The 14,998-nt window shown below is 39.2% G+C and overlaps 2 protein-coding genes across 2 annotated transcripts; both read left to right on the forward strand.

The window, feature by feature from the left end:
- The first annotated feature begins 744 nt into the window (after nt 1–744).
- Nucleotides 745–6,002, forward strand: LOC149382471 (subtilisin-like protease SBT3). Its single transcript, XM_089630689.1, has 2 exons — nt 745–2,145; nt 4,878–6,002. Exons 1-2 carry the CDS (start codon nt 829–831, stop codon nt 5,862–5,864), a joined length of 2,304 nt encoding a protein of 767 aa, XP_089486815.1. The 5' UTR covers nt 745–828; the 3' UTR covers nt 5,865–6,002.
- A 3,275-nt stretch (nt 6,003–9,277) lies between these two features.
- On the forward strand, nt 9,278–12,683 carry LOC149382472 (subtilisin-like protease SBT3). The gene is made up of 2 exons (XM_089600733.1): nt 9,278–10,774; nt 11,568–12,683. The coding sequence occupies exons 1-2, from the start codon at nt 9,458–9,460 to the stop codon at nt 12,564–12,566; spliced, it is 2,316 nt and encodes a 771-aa protein (XP_089456859.1). The 5' UTR covers nt 9,278–9,457; the 3' UTR covers nt 12,567–12,683.
- The last annotated feature ends 2,315 nt before the right edge of the window (nt 12,684–14,998 follow it).

The raw sequence follows: 14,998 nt of genomic DNA on the forward strand, positions 1-14,998 counted from the left end.
TATACTCTATTTTGAGATTTATTTCTTCATATCAATATGATTAAAAAGTAGAAAAATAAACCACCGAAAATGTGGTATTTTGAGATATTATTTATTCATATCATAAATAATGCTATGATTAAAACTAGAAAAGTAAACAAATAATGTCGAAAAGAAAACTTAAGAAACACTACTAGTTAGACGGCCAAATTAGAAAACCATACTATGTTTTATGAATATAAAGAAGATTATACTTGTGTCCATTAGAAATGATAAAAACACCATTAAGTGAAGAAAAAAAATGATTTTCAAACTTTATCAGCGATTTTCAAACTTTCTGTAGTTTATTACAATATTAGATTTATTTTCGATTTATGAAATTTTTTATAATTTTTATTGTATTTTGAGATATTATTTTTAAAAAATTTGTTGAATTTAGTTATTCTACTAACTCTTTATAGATTCTAGCCTAAATGTTAATTTATTAAAAAGAATCCATCAATTCAAAGTAAAATAAATTAATTAATTAATTAATTTACTCCGAATCGATGATATATAAAATGAAACTTGAGCTATTTTTGTTAATTGAGCACGAGGTATTCATTGCCCCTTATTTCTTTATATCAATCCTAAACAATGCACATGCACGATTGAAAAGTAGAAATAGTAGATGAATGATACAAAATGTTAAAGTTGAAATGTGTACAACCGCGTAATTATTTCTTTTTTAAAAAGATTCCTGAAACTGTCCTATATATTACGGGACTGGCACTTGCCATCCAGTCATCTCACTCCAGCCATCTTACTTGCTTACACACTGCTCCGTATATACAGAATTATTAACAGAGGATGAAACCGCTTCATGATCTTCCCAACAATCTTATCTTCCTGCTGTGGCTTCTCCTCTTGGCCATTCAAGCTACGATCTCCATATCTGAAGAAACAAGGTCAACTTACATTGTCCACATGGACAAGTCTCACATGCCCGAGCCATTCACCAGCCACCACCACTGGCACTCCTCCGTCCTCGACTCCCTCGTTGACCAAAAGTCAACTCACTCCCCTCCTTCCATCATCTACTCTTACGACACCGTTTTCCACGGCTTCAGCGCCAGACTAACCAAATCCGAGCTTGAGCAGCTCGAGAACGCTCCGGGTTTCGTCTCGTCTTTCCCCGACAGACCCGCCGAGCTCCACACCACTCACTCACCGGAATTCCTCGGCCTCAGCCCCACCGCCGGAATCTGGCCCGCCTCCCACTTCGGCGACAACGTCATCATCGGCGTCATCGACTCCGGAGTGTGGCCGGAGAGCGAGAGCTTCAAGGACGACGGGATGTCCGCAAAGATCCCGAAGAAATGGAAGGGAAAATGCCAGCCGGGACAGGATTTCAACACCTCGATGTGCAACCGCAAGCTCATCGGAGCGCAGTACTTCAACAAAGCCATGCTCGCGGCGAATCCGGGCTTGAAGTTCAGCATGAACTCCACCCGGGATGTGACCGGTCACGGAACTCACACGGCCAGCACAGCGGGAGGCTCAGCCGTGGTAGGGGCGGCCTACGACGGGTACGCCAAAGGGACAGCGAGAGGGATCGCGACGCGTGCCAGGCTGGCGGCGTACAAGGTCCTGTGGATGAAAGAGGATGTGCAAACGAGTTCGTCGGCGGACGTGCTGGCGGGGATAGAGAAGGCGGTTGAGGACGGCGTGGACGTGCTCTCGATCTCCCTCGGCCAAGGGCGGGTCCCGATGTACAAAGATCCGGTGGCGATCGCGGCGTTCGGGGCCATGGAAAAGGGGATAGTGGTGTCGCTGTCGGCGGGGAACAATGGACCGGAATTGGAGACGCTGCACAACGGGATTCCGTGGGCGGTGACTGTGGCGGCGGGGACGGATGACCGATTGTTGGCGGGGACGGTGACGCTGGGGAACGGGGAGATCGTGAGGGGGTGGACATTGTTCCGGCCGGCGGCGGAGGTGCGGAACTTGAGGCTGGTGTACAACGAGACATTGTCGGACTGTGAGCCGGAGTCGTTGGAAGCAGTGGAAGATGAGTTTCATTTGGGAGGTAACTATATCATGGTGTGTTATGACTCGACGTTGCCTGATTTGCAAGATGATTTTGGCGTCACAGCCTGGCAAATATCTAGCGTGAAGAAGGCAAAGGTGCTTCACCTCTTCTCTCTATATATATCCCTACATTCCTATTTTATTTTAAGGAGAATCATATCCCTAACTTACTGGTTTTTTTTTTTGAAAAATTACTCCCTCTGTCAAGTTAAGAAACGGCATGTGCAGGGGATTTTTTAGAAAGAATTTTTTTTTTTTTTTTTTTTTTAAATTTGAACACCCATAGGCACAAACACAAACAAAATCTTATGGTGTTTTTCTATTTTCAAAAATACATTCATGAGCAATTTTTATTCACAAACCTGACTCAATTAGACGACGACAAATTTCGCCAAATATCAAAGGGTTATTATAGATTATTTTATTTTTAAATAAGTATAGGAAATAAAATGTAGAAGGCTATGAAGAATGTGAAAGTAGCAAAGAATAAAAACAGAAAGAAATGCTTTGATTTATCAGCATTAATCAATACACTGTAGAGCTGTAAATTACACAGGTTTGTACACGGACTCTAGGGAAGCTGTAAATTACAAGAGATTGATAATTGTAGCTCATTCACAGCTGTCAGAGAGTACTATATGATGAAGGGAAACAATTTTCCCCGATTAACGGTAAGAAAGAAATCGTACGGGATTGATTCCTTTGTCGAGGTTGAGGCCACGTCACAGCCTCTTTGAATTCTGCAGAATGAATGACAACTTACTCCTACACTGTCGTTTGGAGTATGTCGTTTATTCTGCAGGCTTAACAAAGGCTAAGGATCATTTTAGGCGTAAAAATCCAATTAACTTAGGTTAACCTTTAACAAAAAATTTAGGTTAAAATTTAACCGTTTAACCGAATTCTTTTAGGGGCATTGTACCAAAATAGCGACTTTGAAACTATATATTTTGTTTTTAGCCTATGTTTCATAACTTTTAGGGAAATAGCCAACGTGCTTAGGTGTCAATAATTAATAGACTAATTTGCCCTTTTACTTAATCAAATGAAAATAATGAATATATTTATATTAAATAATAGGCAATAATAATATAAAATAACATAAAATTTCAAAATTGTTATACGTGGCACGCTAATCTAGAACGGCTCACCAAGATTGGCGTTACTGTTGAGAACCTGTCAACACATATAATAAACGTAAATTATTGGAAATTAAATAACTGTAAATAAATAATCTGTAACAACACAGTCTGTACTATTTTTTAAAAAACCAGATCTGAGATCTTGGTTAAAAAAAACCCAGATCTAGTTTCGAAATAAATGGAAATAATTGTAAATAATATACTACAGAAGCTTAATTGTAAGGTGCGCCTCCCATCGGGGAAGGCCGGGCCCAGGCTGCCCGGGCCTCCATCGCCGCCGCTCGCCTGCCAAACAGTCCCGGCGTCGCCGTCCAGGGCCGACACGACCATCCCAGCGCCCGGCTCGACCTGCGCGACTCCACCCAGGCCGCGCGCGCCCCCAGAGCCGCCTGGGTCTCCTCTGGCGATGCTTCCGGCGCAGACAGCGCCGACGAGGGCCGACGCACCTTCGCCCGGGCCGCCTCGCCGAGCACGCCTCCACGCCGGTCGACTCGGCTCTCCCCGGCGCTCCTAGGCCAATGCCACCCGGTGCCGATCTCGCCGGGCGCAGCCACGCTCGGGTTGGAGAGAGAGAGAGAGAGAGAGAGAAAACGCCCAGATCCGATTTGTGGAGTGGCTGGAGAGAGAGAGAGAGAGAGAGAGAGAGAGAGAGAGAGAGAGAGAGAGAGAGAGAACGTGGATAATGATTCAAAAGCAAAATAACTGCCTCCTACGTATCAGGAACAATTAACGCACAAAAAAAGGAAAAAAAAATATGCTAATTAAAAAACTCAGGACAAAAAAGTAAAACATAATTTGCCACCTATTACGTTTGGTTATTTCCCTAAAAAACTTCAAACATAGGCTAGATCCCAAACCTAACGTTTTAGGTGGCCTAGTTGCTTATAAAACTCTTTTTTTTAGTTAGTTTAACCGAAATTAACCGAATAATTTTAATGTCATTTATTTAATATTTATATTTATTTAAGAAATTAATAGCTTTTAATTTTCATTATAATTAAATTAATTAGTAAATTGATGTATTTAATTTTTTTAAAGTTATTATAAATTTGTAAATAAATTTTAATAAATTTTCGTTTAATTATACTAAATTTTGTTAATAGATATTTTTATTTATAACTTAAGTTAAATAAATAAATAAATTTAATTTTAAAAAATAATATATTATATTATTTTTTATCTAATATGTCTTATAATCTAGGTTAACCAAAAGTTAACCGGTTAAAATTAATCGAACGGTTAATTTCGATCGTGAAATATTTATTTAACCGAATATGATTTTTGTAAACAAGAGAGAGAGAGAGAGAGAGAGAGAGAGAGAGAGAGAGAGAGAGAGAGAGAGTCATATGACATATTTAGATATCATACGTTGAAATTCTAGCATGCGTTATGAAAAAGATAACCATGACTTTGACTATATTTTTATATTTAGACTATAATTTTAAGTGAAAGTAACTATTAACTATTTCAAACCGTTTTTATCAAGAAAAAAAGGTATATGATTCCCTTTAGTTTGATTCTCAAGAATACAAAATGTTAGTGTTAGTGATATAATTATATTAAATTAAGTTTATGAAATTCATCCAACAGCATTAATGGCATTTAAATAAAAAATCACAGGAAAATAATCTTAGTTAAAAAGTTTTTTTTTTCAACTATCCTGCCATATTGTGATCACTTAAACAGATAACTGGAGCTATATTTATCTCAAGCGATCCATCATCACGTGAGCAATTAGACCCGTTTCCCGGAGTAATGATCAGCTTAGATGACGGAGAAACTCTGATCAAGTACGCAAACCGAACCAAAAACCCCACGGTTTCCATCAAATTCCAGCAGACTTTCGTGGGGACAAAGCCCTCTCCGGCGGTGGCTTCGTCAAGCTCGAGAGGTCCGGCGCTGAACATGCCCTTCCTCATGAAACCCGACATCTTGGCTCCGGGGGTGAGGATTCTCGCGGCTTATGTTCCTGAAAGAATCACCACATCGATCGGAAAATCGTCCCGCGAGTTTAGATTACTCTCCGGAACATCAATGTCTTGTCCTCACATCTCCGGCGTCGCAGCCTTAATAAAAGCCGTGCACTCGAAATGGAGCCCCGCAGCGGTCAAGTCCGCCATGATGACCACCGCGAACCCGCTCGACAACACCGGAAAACCCATCGGAGACGAAAATCCCTCCTCGCATTGGGAAATCGGTTCGGGCCACGTTGACCCGAACCGAGCAGTCGACCCGGGTTTGGTCTACGACGTGACGCCTCGGGACTACGTTGATTTCATGTGTGGATTGAACTATACGCGCGAGCAGATCTCGACGGTGACGAGATCGAAGGCTTATGGTTGTTCGAACCCGTCTTTGGATCTGAACTACCCGGCGTTTGTGGCTATGTGCGAAGAGTCAAACGTGACTAGGACGTTCAAGAGGACTGTGACGAATGTGGGAGCTGGTCCGGCTACGTACGGCGTTTCTGTGAAGTATAAGGGGAAATCGGTGGTTAGGGTTTTTCCGAGGAGATTGGTATTTCGAAAGAAGAATGAGAAGAAAAGCTATACCGTTTCAGTTAAGTGTAAGGAGAGCAATAATGGGATCTCATCAGAAGGCGAACTTGTGTGGGTCGAAGAAAATGGGAAGCACAGAGTTCGAAGTCCAATTACGATGTATAATTCCTTTTGAGTAGTCCGATGCATGGATGGAGTCTATTCCGTTGTGTGTCGCAAGACTGTACGCAAAAAACTTGATGTAATGCCTTTAGTGTTTGCAATTGCAACTGTGTTAAAAAAAAAATTAAGTGAATTATTTTTGGAATAAGAAGTGGGATTTAGTCAAATGGTCTATCTTAGAAAAAAATAAGATAGACCGATTTCAAAACTTTGACATGAAAAGGAAAAAAAACAAATAAAAAAGGACCAAATATAAATATAAACGATAAAAATCAACAAAAAGGAAAAATAATAAAGTTGAAAATGACAAAAACAAGAAAAACCTACGAAAATCCAACAAAAACAGAAAAACTATAAAACGGCAATCATGAAAAAAAAATGACACTAATTACTTCTTTTTTCTAACATTAATGTTTCATAATAACATATAATTCAGCACTAAAAGGTCGTTCACCAAAAAAAAAAAAAAAATCAGAAAATCAAATAAAATGATAGAAATGTAAAATGATAAAGTCGTTCATACCCGAATCCAACGCCCTACAACAGAAGACAGTGACATTGTTTGAACAGCTATACGCTTTGTCAGTGGCCATTTCAAACAGTCTATATGGATCCGAATAGTATGGTCAACAACTTTAAATATATCACTTATCATCATGATAACATGAAAAGCACTCAAAACAGCGGTATTAGTGTACTCTCGTAGATGATTATACGTTCTATGGAAAATAGAGGATGCCGTGGAGCTGAATTATAGATTTGATTGGCTCGTATTATTTTGACATTGTTGTTGACAAGCACAACGCAAGGAAAAGAGTATGCAAGAATATTATTTGTGGTACGACGAGTGCTTATGTGACGAAAAAATAGTTCACGGACGAGTCATTTACACTTGATGCTCAAGCGATTCAGGTCTTTTATACAAACGACATTCATAATGGTAAGAAATGGAATGTCGTTGAAGATTGTAATCGTCGGTTTGTGTGACACCTGCTTCCTTACATCGAAAACCCTTTTTCATATGTAGTTCCATTGCTAATACAGCAAATTGACTTCAAGCTTATGTCTCATCGTGACCAAACATCGGTAGCGGAGCTCTTGTGATTGGGGAAAAATGTCGATGAGCATGAAGCACTTTTATATAGGAGGAAGAAGGCGAAGACCTTATTAATTACGCTAGAGACGAAGATGTGTCGATGGTGATATTGATTTAGATGAGACTGATAATGTATCTGACGATGATAAATATGAGTAACTAAAATAATATTTTCTCATTAGAATTTTTATCAAGTATTTACCCTTTATATTTTTATAAATGCTTGCAAAGATGTCCGATACGAAGGTGCCTGGAACACTTGAGACGTGGGCGACTCCAATAATACATCGTTGCTGGATTATTTGCTGTAGCATTTAATTTGCTGAAGTGTTGTGATTTTAATTTAGAAATTTCGATCTTTAAAGTTTAAATCATTAACAATCTATTTGTCACGGACCCGAATTTGGACGATCCACACAATGTTGACAAGTGGAACAATTTTTTGTGTTTATTGCTTTTGTTGGGGGTAGTCGTGAGTCGTGTCAAAAATCATTTCTCTTTAAAGATTGTTCAACAGCAAGTTTTTAGATCACTGGTTTAATGTAGCTGCTGACCATTAATCTCCATAATATTTGTGATCCCCAGGTTCCTATGTCTGTCATTAACCCAACCATAATACCCATCAATACCAAATAAATTAATGAGTGGCTTATATTTTTAGGATGATGCCCGTATACTAAAATTGTTTTTATTATACATTATTTCTAAATTGTAAATGCTTTTGTTATTGATGGTGGTTAGAGGCTCATCACCATGGAACTTGGCCACTCATTTTGGACTTTTGCTCTATATTAGTTCTAATCTGAATTGACTAAGTTTTTATTGTTGTTAATGATATAAATCATTGCACGATTATTGTTGTTAATATAATTTCCAAAGTTTTTTACTTTGTTTTTATTGCTGTTGTTGATATGATTGCACCATTGAATTTTCTCCATGTCTATTGATTGACCATGAGATAATAATTTAAAGTTTGACAAATTTGAATTCCATGTGAAAAATCTTCCAAGCATTAGTGGAATGGAAATGAAGATGAAAAACTAGTTGCATCTCTATTGGATGTCACAAATAATAATGGTAGGTGGAAAACTAACAATGACATATTTAAAACATGGGATTCAGCTAATGGAGGAAAAGATTCACGGATTTCAAATTATAGGACAACTTCAAACTGATTTCCAGAATAAAATTATGCTATGCACGATATATCACGTTATTGCTAAAATGCTTAGACCAAATGCTAGTGAGTTTGGTTGGAATAACAGTCACAAATGCATTGACGCTGAAAAATAAGTGTTTGCTGAGTGGGTAGGGCTAGTAATATTTATTTTAAGTCCATCATACTTTGTTTAATTTAATTTTATCGGTCATTTGTAGCTATAATTCTCTCGCAATCCTCGTAGGATCGACTCGTTCTTACGATTATACTACTTGGGTGACTACGTGCACTTGCGTACGAAACTAACGCAACAATTAACCCCCAAAAATAAAAATAAAAAAAAATCTCAATTTAATACCCACAGTCTAATACAACCAAACTTTTGGAGTTTTTCTATAGCCACTCGATGAGGACCTCGACGCTCTCGTGTCGGTCTCGTGGCCCGGCGATCTCGACAACATGATGGAAGAGTCGAGAAGATGAATGAAGACGCCGAAGCCAAGTCAAGGCTCTTCCCCTTCTCCCACGCGCGGAGCTTGATCAGTCCGGCATGGTTCGGTTCAGCGACTTGATCGATGCCAGCGGGGCGATGTATGTCGATGCCGTGAGCGGGGTGGGAGATTTCGGAGTGGTAGTAACCGCCGCCGCGAGGGTCGAGATCTCAGCTGGAGCCAACAAGGCGAGGTACATCGGTCTCATTGCACAGAGAGAGAGAGAGAGAGAGAGAGAGAGAGAGAGAGAGACGTAAAAGCGTAATTACACAAATTTGACAAATCTTAATTTTTTGGAATAATTTTGACAATTGGATTTTTGTCCAAAAATATTGAGGAGGTCTAGTTTAGGAATAATCTCTGCTATATATAAGTTCTTTAATTCAATATCGAAAATAAAACAAATATGTAAAAAAGCAATGAAAATTATAAAAATCGAAAAATGAGATGTTTTCCGAATTTTTTTATATTTTTCATTTTTATAATAATTTTTTATTATATTTTTCGCAATTAGCAAATTATATTTATTTTCAATTTTTTTCATATTTATAATTTTTTTTTATTCTGAGATATAATTTCTTCATATCAATCATTAACAATGCTATGACTGAAAAGTAAAGTAGACGAATAATGCCGAAATGTAAGTGCTGAAATGCGTACTATTTGAGACCCTATCTCTTCATATCATATATCAACCACAGCCGGCGTAATTATTAGTAAAAGAATTTCCGGGTGAAACTGGCCTATATATATATTATAAGACACCAGCACTTGCCATCCAGCCCTCACACATCCATACACACTGCTCCGTCTATACAGAATAACTAACACAAATCTCACCCCCCCCCAAAAAAAAAAAGATGAAAGCTCTTCATGATCTTCCCAACAATCTTATCATCCTGATGTCGCTTCTCTTGGCCATTCAAGTTACGATCTCCATATCTGCAGAAACGAGATCAACTTACATTGTCCACATGGACAAATCTCACATGCCCGAGCCCTTTACCAGCCACCACCACTGGCACTCCTCCGTTCTCGACTCCCTCGTTGACCAAAAGTCAACTCACTCCCCTCCTTCCATCATCTACTCTTACGACACCGTTTTCCACGGCTTCAGCGCCAGACTAACCAAATCCGAGCTTCAGCGGCTCGAGAACGCCCCGGGTTTCGTCTCGTCTTTCCCCGACAGACCCGCCGAGCTCCACACCACTCACTCACCGGAATTCCTCGGCCTCAGCCCCACCGCCGGAATCTGGCCCGCCTCCCACTTCGGCGACAACGTCATCATCGGCGTCATCGACTCCGGAGTGTGGCCGGAGAGCGTGAGCTTCAAGGACGACGGAATGTCCGCAAACATCCCGAAGAAATGGAAGGGGAAATGCCAGGAGGGACAGGAGTTCAACACCTCGATGTGCAACCGCAAGCTCATCGGAGCGCAGTACTTCAACAAAGCCATGCTCGCGGAGAATCCGGGCTTGAAGTTCAGCATGAACTCCGCCAGGGACGTGACCGGTCACGGAACTCACACCGCCAGCATTGCTGGCGGCTCAGCCGTGGTAGGGGCGACCCACGACGGGTACGCCACGGGGACAGCAAGGGGTGTGGCTACGCTCGCCAGGCTGGCAGTGTACAAGGTCCTGTGGGTGAAAGAGGGTGTGCAAACGAGTTCTTCGGCGGACGTGCTGGCGGGGATAGAGAAGGCGGTGGAGGACGGGGTCGACGTGCTCTCGATCTCCTTCAGCTACGGACGGGTCCCGCTGCACGAGGACCCGGTGGCGATAGCGGCGTTCGGGGCCATGGAGAAGGGGGTAGTGGTGTCGACGTCGGCGGGGAACGATGGACCGGAATCAGAGTGGCTGCACAACGGGATTCCGTGGGCGGTGACTGTGGCGGCGGGGACGGATGACCGGATTTTGGCGGGAACGGTGACGCTGGGGAACGGGGAGAGCGTAAGGGGGTGGACCTTGTTCCGGGCTCCGGCGGTGGTGCGGGACTTGAGGCTGGTGTACAACAAGACGTTGGCGGTCTGTGATTCGGAGTCGTTGGAAGCGGTGAAAGCCGAGTTTCATGATTTGAGAGGTCACTATATAATGGTGTGTTATGATGATATATCACCTGATTTTCAAGACGAATGGGGCATCACAGGCGAGCAGATGAATAACGTCCAGAAGGCGCAGGTGCTTCACTCTTTCCACGTTTTTCTATTTTCAAAAATACATTCATGATGAGTAAATTTTATTTACAATTATTTAGTGATATAAGTCACGTAAACATAAGGGTTTGCGTTTTAGCATATATTTTGTAAATATTTCGTAAATAGCCCAAATATGATGTAATCAACGTTATTTACACATATTTACTAGAAATTTATTATGCATTTTTTATCATTTTGATAGCGTAAATAGATTTACGTGACTATTTAACAAAAATTAAAGAAACATTGACTATTTGAAAATTTCTAATATGTTTCATATGACTAGACAGTAACTGGACACCTTTTATTTATAAACCATGAATTTTGCCAAAAAAAAACATAGGACCATTTTAGGCGAGTCGTATGACCTATTTAGATCTCATACTTAAACATTTGCATAAGTATTTAATAAGGAAGAAAACAGTCAAAACTAGGACAAGATTCATGCATACATCATATAATATGAAAAAATAAGCATGAATTTGGCTTTATTATTTTTATATAACTAAAGAACCATATAGCTTTTAGAGAAAATAACATTAGGTTATTTTAAGCTGTTTTTTGTTTTTTTTTTTTAATGGGTATATGATTTCCTTTGGTTTGATTCTCAAGAATACAAAAGTGTTAGTGATATAAATTTAAATTTTATGAAATTCATCGCAACAACATTAATGGCTTTAAATAAATAAAAAGTATGAAATTGTGATCACAGGAAAATAATCACAGCTAAAATAATGTTTTAACGATCCAGCCATATTGTAATCACTTGTACACAGATAAGTGGAGCTGTATTTATCTCAGACGATATAGCACATCGTGAAGAATTAGACCCGTTTCCCGGAGTATTAATCAACTTAGATGACGGAGAAACTCTGATCAAGTACTCAAACCGAACCAAAAACCCCACGGCTTCCATCAAATTCCAGCAGACTTTTGTGGGGACGAAGCCATCTCCGGCGGTGGCTTGGTTCAGCTCGAGAGGTCCGAAGCTAAACATGCCATTCATCATGAAACCCGACATCTTGGCTCCGGGGGTGAGAATTCTAGCGGCTTATGTTCCGGAAAGTATCACCACATCAATCGGACATTCGTCCAACAAGTTTGAAATACTCTCCGGAACATCAATGGCTTGTCCTCATGTCTCTGGCGTCGCAGCCTTAATAAAAGCCGTACATCCAGATTGGAGTTCTGCTGCGGTCAAGTCCGCCATGATGACCACCGTGAACCCGCTCGATAACACCGGAAAACCCATCGGAGACGGGTTTCGTCCCGCCTCGCATTGGGCTATGGGTTCCGGTCACGTTGACCCGAACCGAGCAGTCGACCCGGGTTTAGTCTACGACGTGACGCCTCGGGACTACGTTAATTTCATGTGCGGATTGAACTATACGCGCGAGCAGATCTCGACGGTGACGAGATCGAAGGCTTATGGTTGTTCGAACCCGTCTTTGGATCTCAACTACCCGGCTTTTGTGGCTATGTGCGAAGAGTCCAACGTGACTAGGACGTTCAAGAGGACTGTGACGAACGTGGGAGATGGTCCGGCCACGTACACCGTCTCTGTGAAGTATAAGGGGAATTCGGTGGTTAGGGTTTCCCCGCAGAGATTGGTATTTGGGAAGAAGAACGAGAAGCAAAGCTACACCGTTTCAGTGTTGTGTAAGGAGAACGGAACTGGGTGGTCAACAGAAGGCGAACTAATGTGGGTTGAAGAAAATGGGAAGCGTAAAGTTCGATGTCCAATTATAATGTATAATGGTTTTACGGATGACTAAGCTTTAGGCTTTTGTTCCGTAGGAAAGATGGAGAAATGAATGGATGAATTAAATAACATGGAAAAGAAACGAAATGAAAGTGATGGATTGTAATTTTCTCAAAAAAGTTGATTGGTATAATGAGATGAAAGATTATTTTCCTTCTATTTGTTGTTTGGTTTAAATAAATAAAATAGAGGAAATAAAGTTATTATTGTAAAATAAAATAAATAATCCCTCTATTCTCACAACCCTTTCAAATTATGGGGGATCGATTTTCTGTGAGTCCCACGGATTTAAATCATTCCTACAACTCTTTTCATATTCTATTTTAAATATACCAAACAAGAGAAACTAAAAATTCATCCACCCAAATCTATCTATATTAATCCATCCTCCCTAAAATCCACTCTACCAAAAATAAGCCCTCAGAGAATGGAGACCAATAGTTTTTGACTCATATATATAGTGTATTGTCTATCTTTTAAAAGTTAGGTTTATATACGAGTTATGAATTGATCAATTGGGTGACCCATGATTTTGATACAACGTTTGCTGTTTATCTATACATAGAACTCATCTAGTTGTTCCTCACGCAATCGATAGAGTTCAATTTATAATGTTAATTGAGCATCATTTATTATCCAGCTTCTATTAAAATAAAATTGGTTGACCCTTTCACATTTGTAATGATTGTCTAGCAAAATAACTTAACATTCGACCTTTAATTAATAGTCTGATAATTGTTCTTGAGCTAGGTGGGATAAAGTCCATTTACTCACAAAAATTTGACGTATGTATAATATATACATATATGATCAACAAAAATATAAACGACAAAAATCAACAAAAAGTAAGAGGAAAAAAATTGTAAAATGATGAGAATAAGAAAAACCAACGAAGAAATGTACCGTTTGCGTCATTTGTTGTGTTAGGTATCTATATCTCGTCTCATGTTTGTTTCTAAACTTTTTAATGTAAAAATATGTGTATCATCCTCAAAGGTCAAAGCATAGAAGTCTACCATCCTCAAAGCATAGACATTCAATGCCCTTTCTTACACAAAAATCAACAAAAATGGAAAACTTCAAAACGAAAATCATGAGAAAAAATAGCATTAATTACCTCTTCTTTTATGATAATATTAATGTCTCACATTTACATATAATTTAAAAATAAAAGATCGTTAAAATACGAGAAAGAAAATCCAACAAAAATTAATGTAATATCGATGATTTTTCGGAGCAAAAACGTTGTTTGGTTGTCTTCATTTTGTTTTAATATGTTTGTGGACATTGTTTGTTTTATAATTTCTTTTGAATTAATTTTGACTAATTAAATTTTGACACTAAAATATTGAAGATGTCATAATTTAGGAATAATCTCGTATTATATTAATTAATAGTGCGAGCCTAACTCACACCAGAAAAAATTACAGTTGATGGTTAAAAGATTGCCAAACATCTATGAAAACGCACAGATAGTTTAAATACCAAAACAGATATATTCCTTTTTCTTTTCTTTTTTTGTCGGTAGAGGATTTTTCTTACACTAACACTGACCAGAAGCGGGAAGCGTAGGACATTAGTCACTACTTTGCTGTTTGCTCCAAGGTTTGAAATCTCGCGCGAGATGGGGGTATCTCGCGCGAGATCTCGCGTTTGGGAGGGGTGCGAGAGGGATATGAGTATATCTCGCGAGATTGGTCAAATCTCGCGAAATCTCGCGCCCTATCTCGCGTACCTCCGAATCTCGCGCGCTGGAGGTGTAAAAGTGCTCAAATCTCGCCGTGTACCCCCGATCTCGCGCGGTAAGGTTCGAAACTGATTTTTTTTTTTTTTTTTTGAATTTTGAATATTTTTTTATTGGATTGCTGAGTATTTTTTAATGGATTGTTGATATGAAGTTATTATAATCCGAATGTATGTAGTAATTTTAAATAATTTGATGATGTTGTTAATGTTGATTGTGATGAGTTTTATTTTATTCCGAATTTAGTTGGTAATTTGAATTATATGTTGTTAATCTTGAAGTCGTTTTGATTTTGAAATGGTTTATTTTTAAATCCGAATTTAGGCAGTAATTTATTTAAGTAAATTACTGTGAACTCTATTTTTTACTATGTTTTGGTTTGTAGTACACTTATTATATTGTGTTGTTTTGTGTGAAAACTCTCTATTATGTGTATAATTATTTGTTTTCTTTATTTAGTGTGACTTTGCTTGAGAACTTTATATTACATGTATGGAATTTTGTAAACTTTATTCTAAAATTTATATAGATTGTGTATCCTAAACTTATACAAAATCATAATTAAAAAGTTGTTTAAATACCCTGCGGAATACCTTTTTTTTTGCGGTATATCCCGCGAAATGCGGTATACCACACGGTACGAGATACCCCGAACGTTCATCAAATACCACGAGATACCACGGTACGAGACGAGATACCCC

This window comes from Urtica dioica, chromosome 11 (assembly GCF_054948205.1).
Source record: "Urtica dioica subsp. dioica isolate 48M chromosome 11, U.dioica_male_clone48M_v1_H2, whole genome shotgun sequence".
Lineage (NCBI taxonomy): Eukaryota > Viridiplantae > Streptophyta > Magnoliopsida > Rosales > Urticaceae > Urtica > Urtica dioica.

Bases quoted from the DNA above. Each gene is read 5' to 3' on its own strand.
- LOC149382471 (XM_089630689.1), top strand. From the start codon at position 829: ATGAAACCGCTTCATGATCTTCCCAACAATCTTATCTTCCTGCTGTGG. The intron at 2,146-4,877 runs GTGCTTCACCTC...TCACTTAAACAG, and splicing joins CTAGCGTGAAGAAGGCAAAG to ATAACTGGAGCTATATTTAT.
- LOC149382472 (XM_089600733.1), top strand. From the start codon at position 9,458: ATGAAAGCTCTTCATGATCTTCCCAACAATCTTATCATCCTGATGTCG. The intron at 10,775-11,567 runs GTGCTTCACTCT...ACTTGTACACAG, and splicing joins ATAACGTCCAGAAGGCGCAG to ATAAGTGGAGCTGTATTTAT.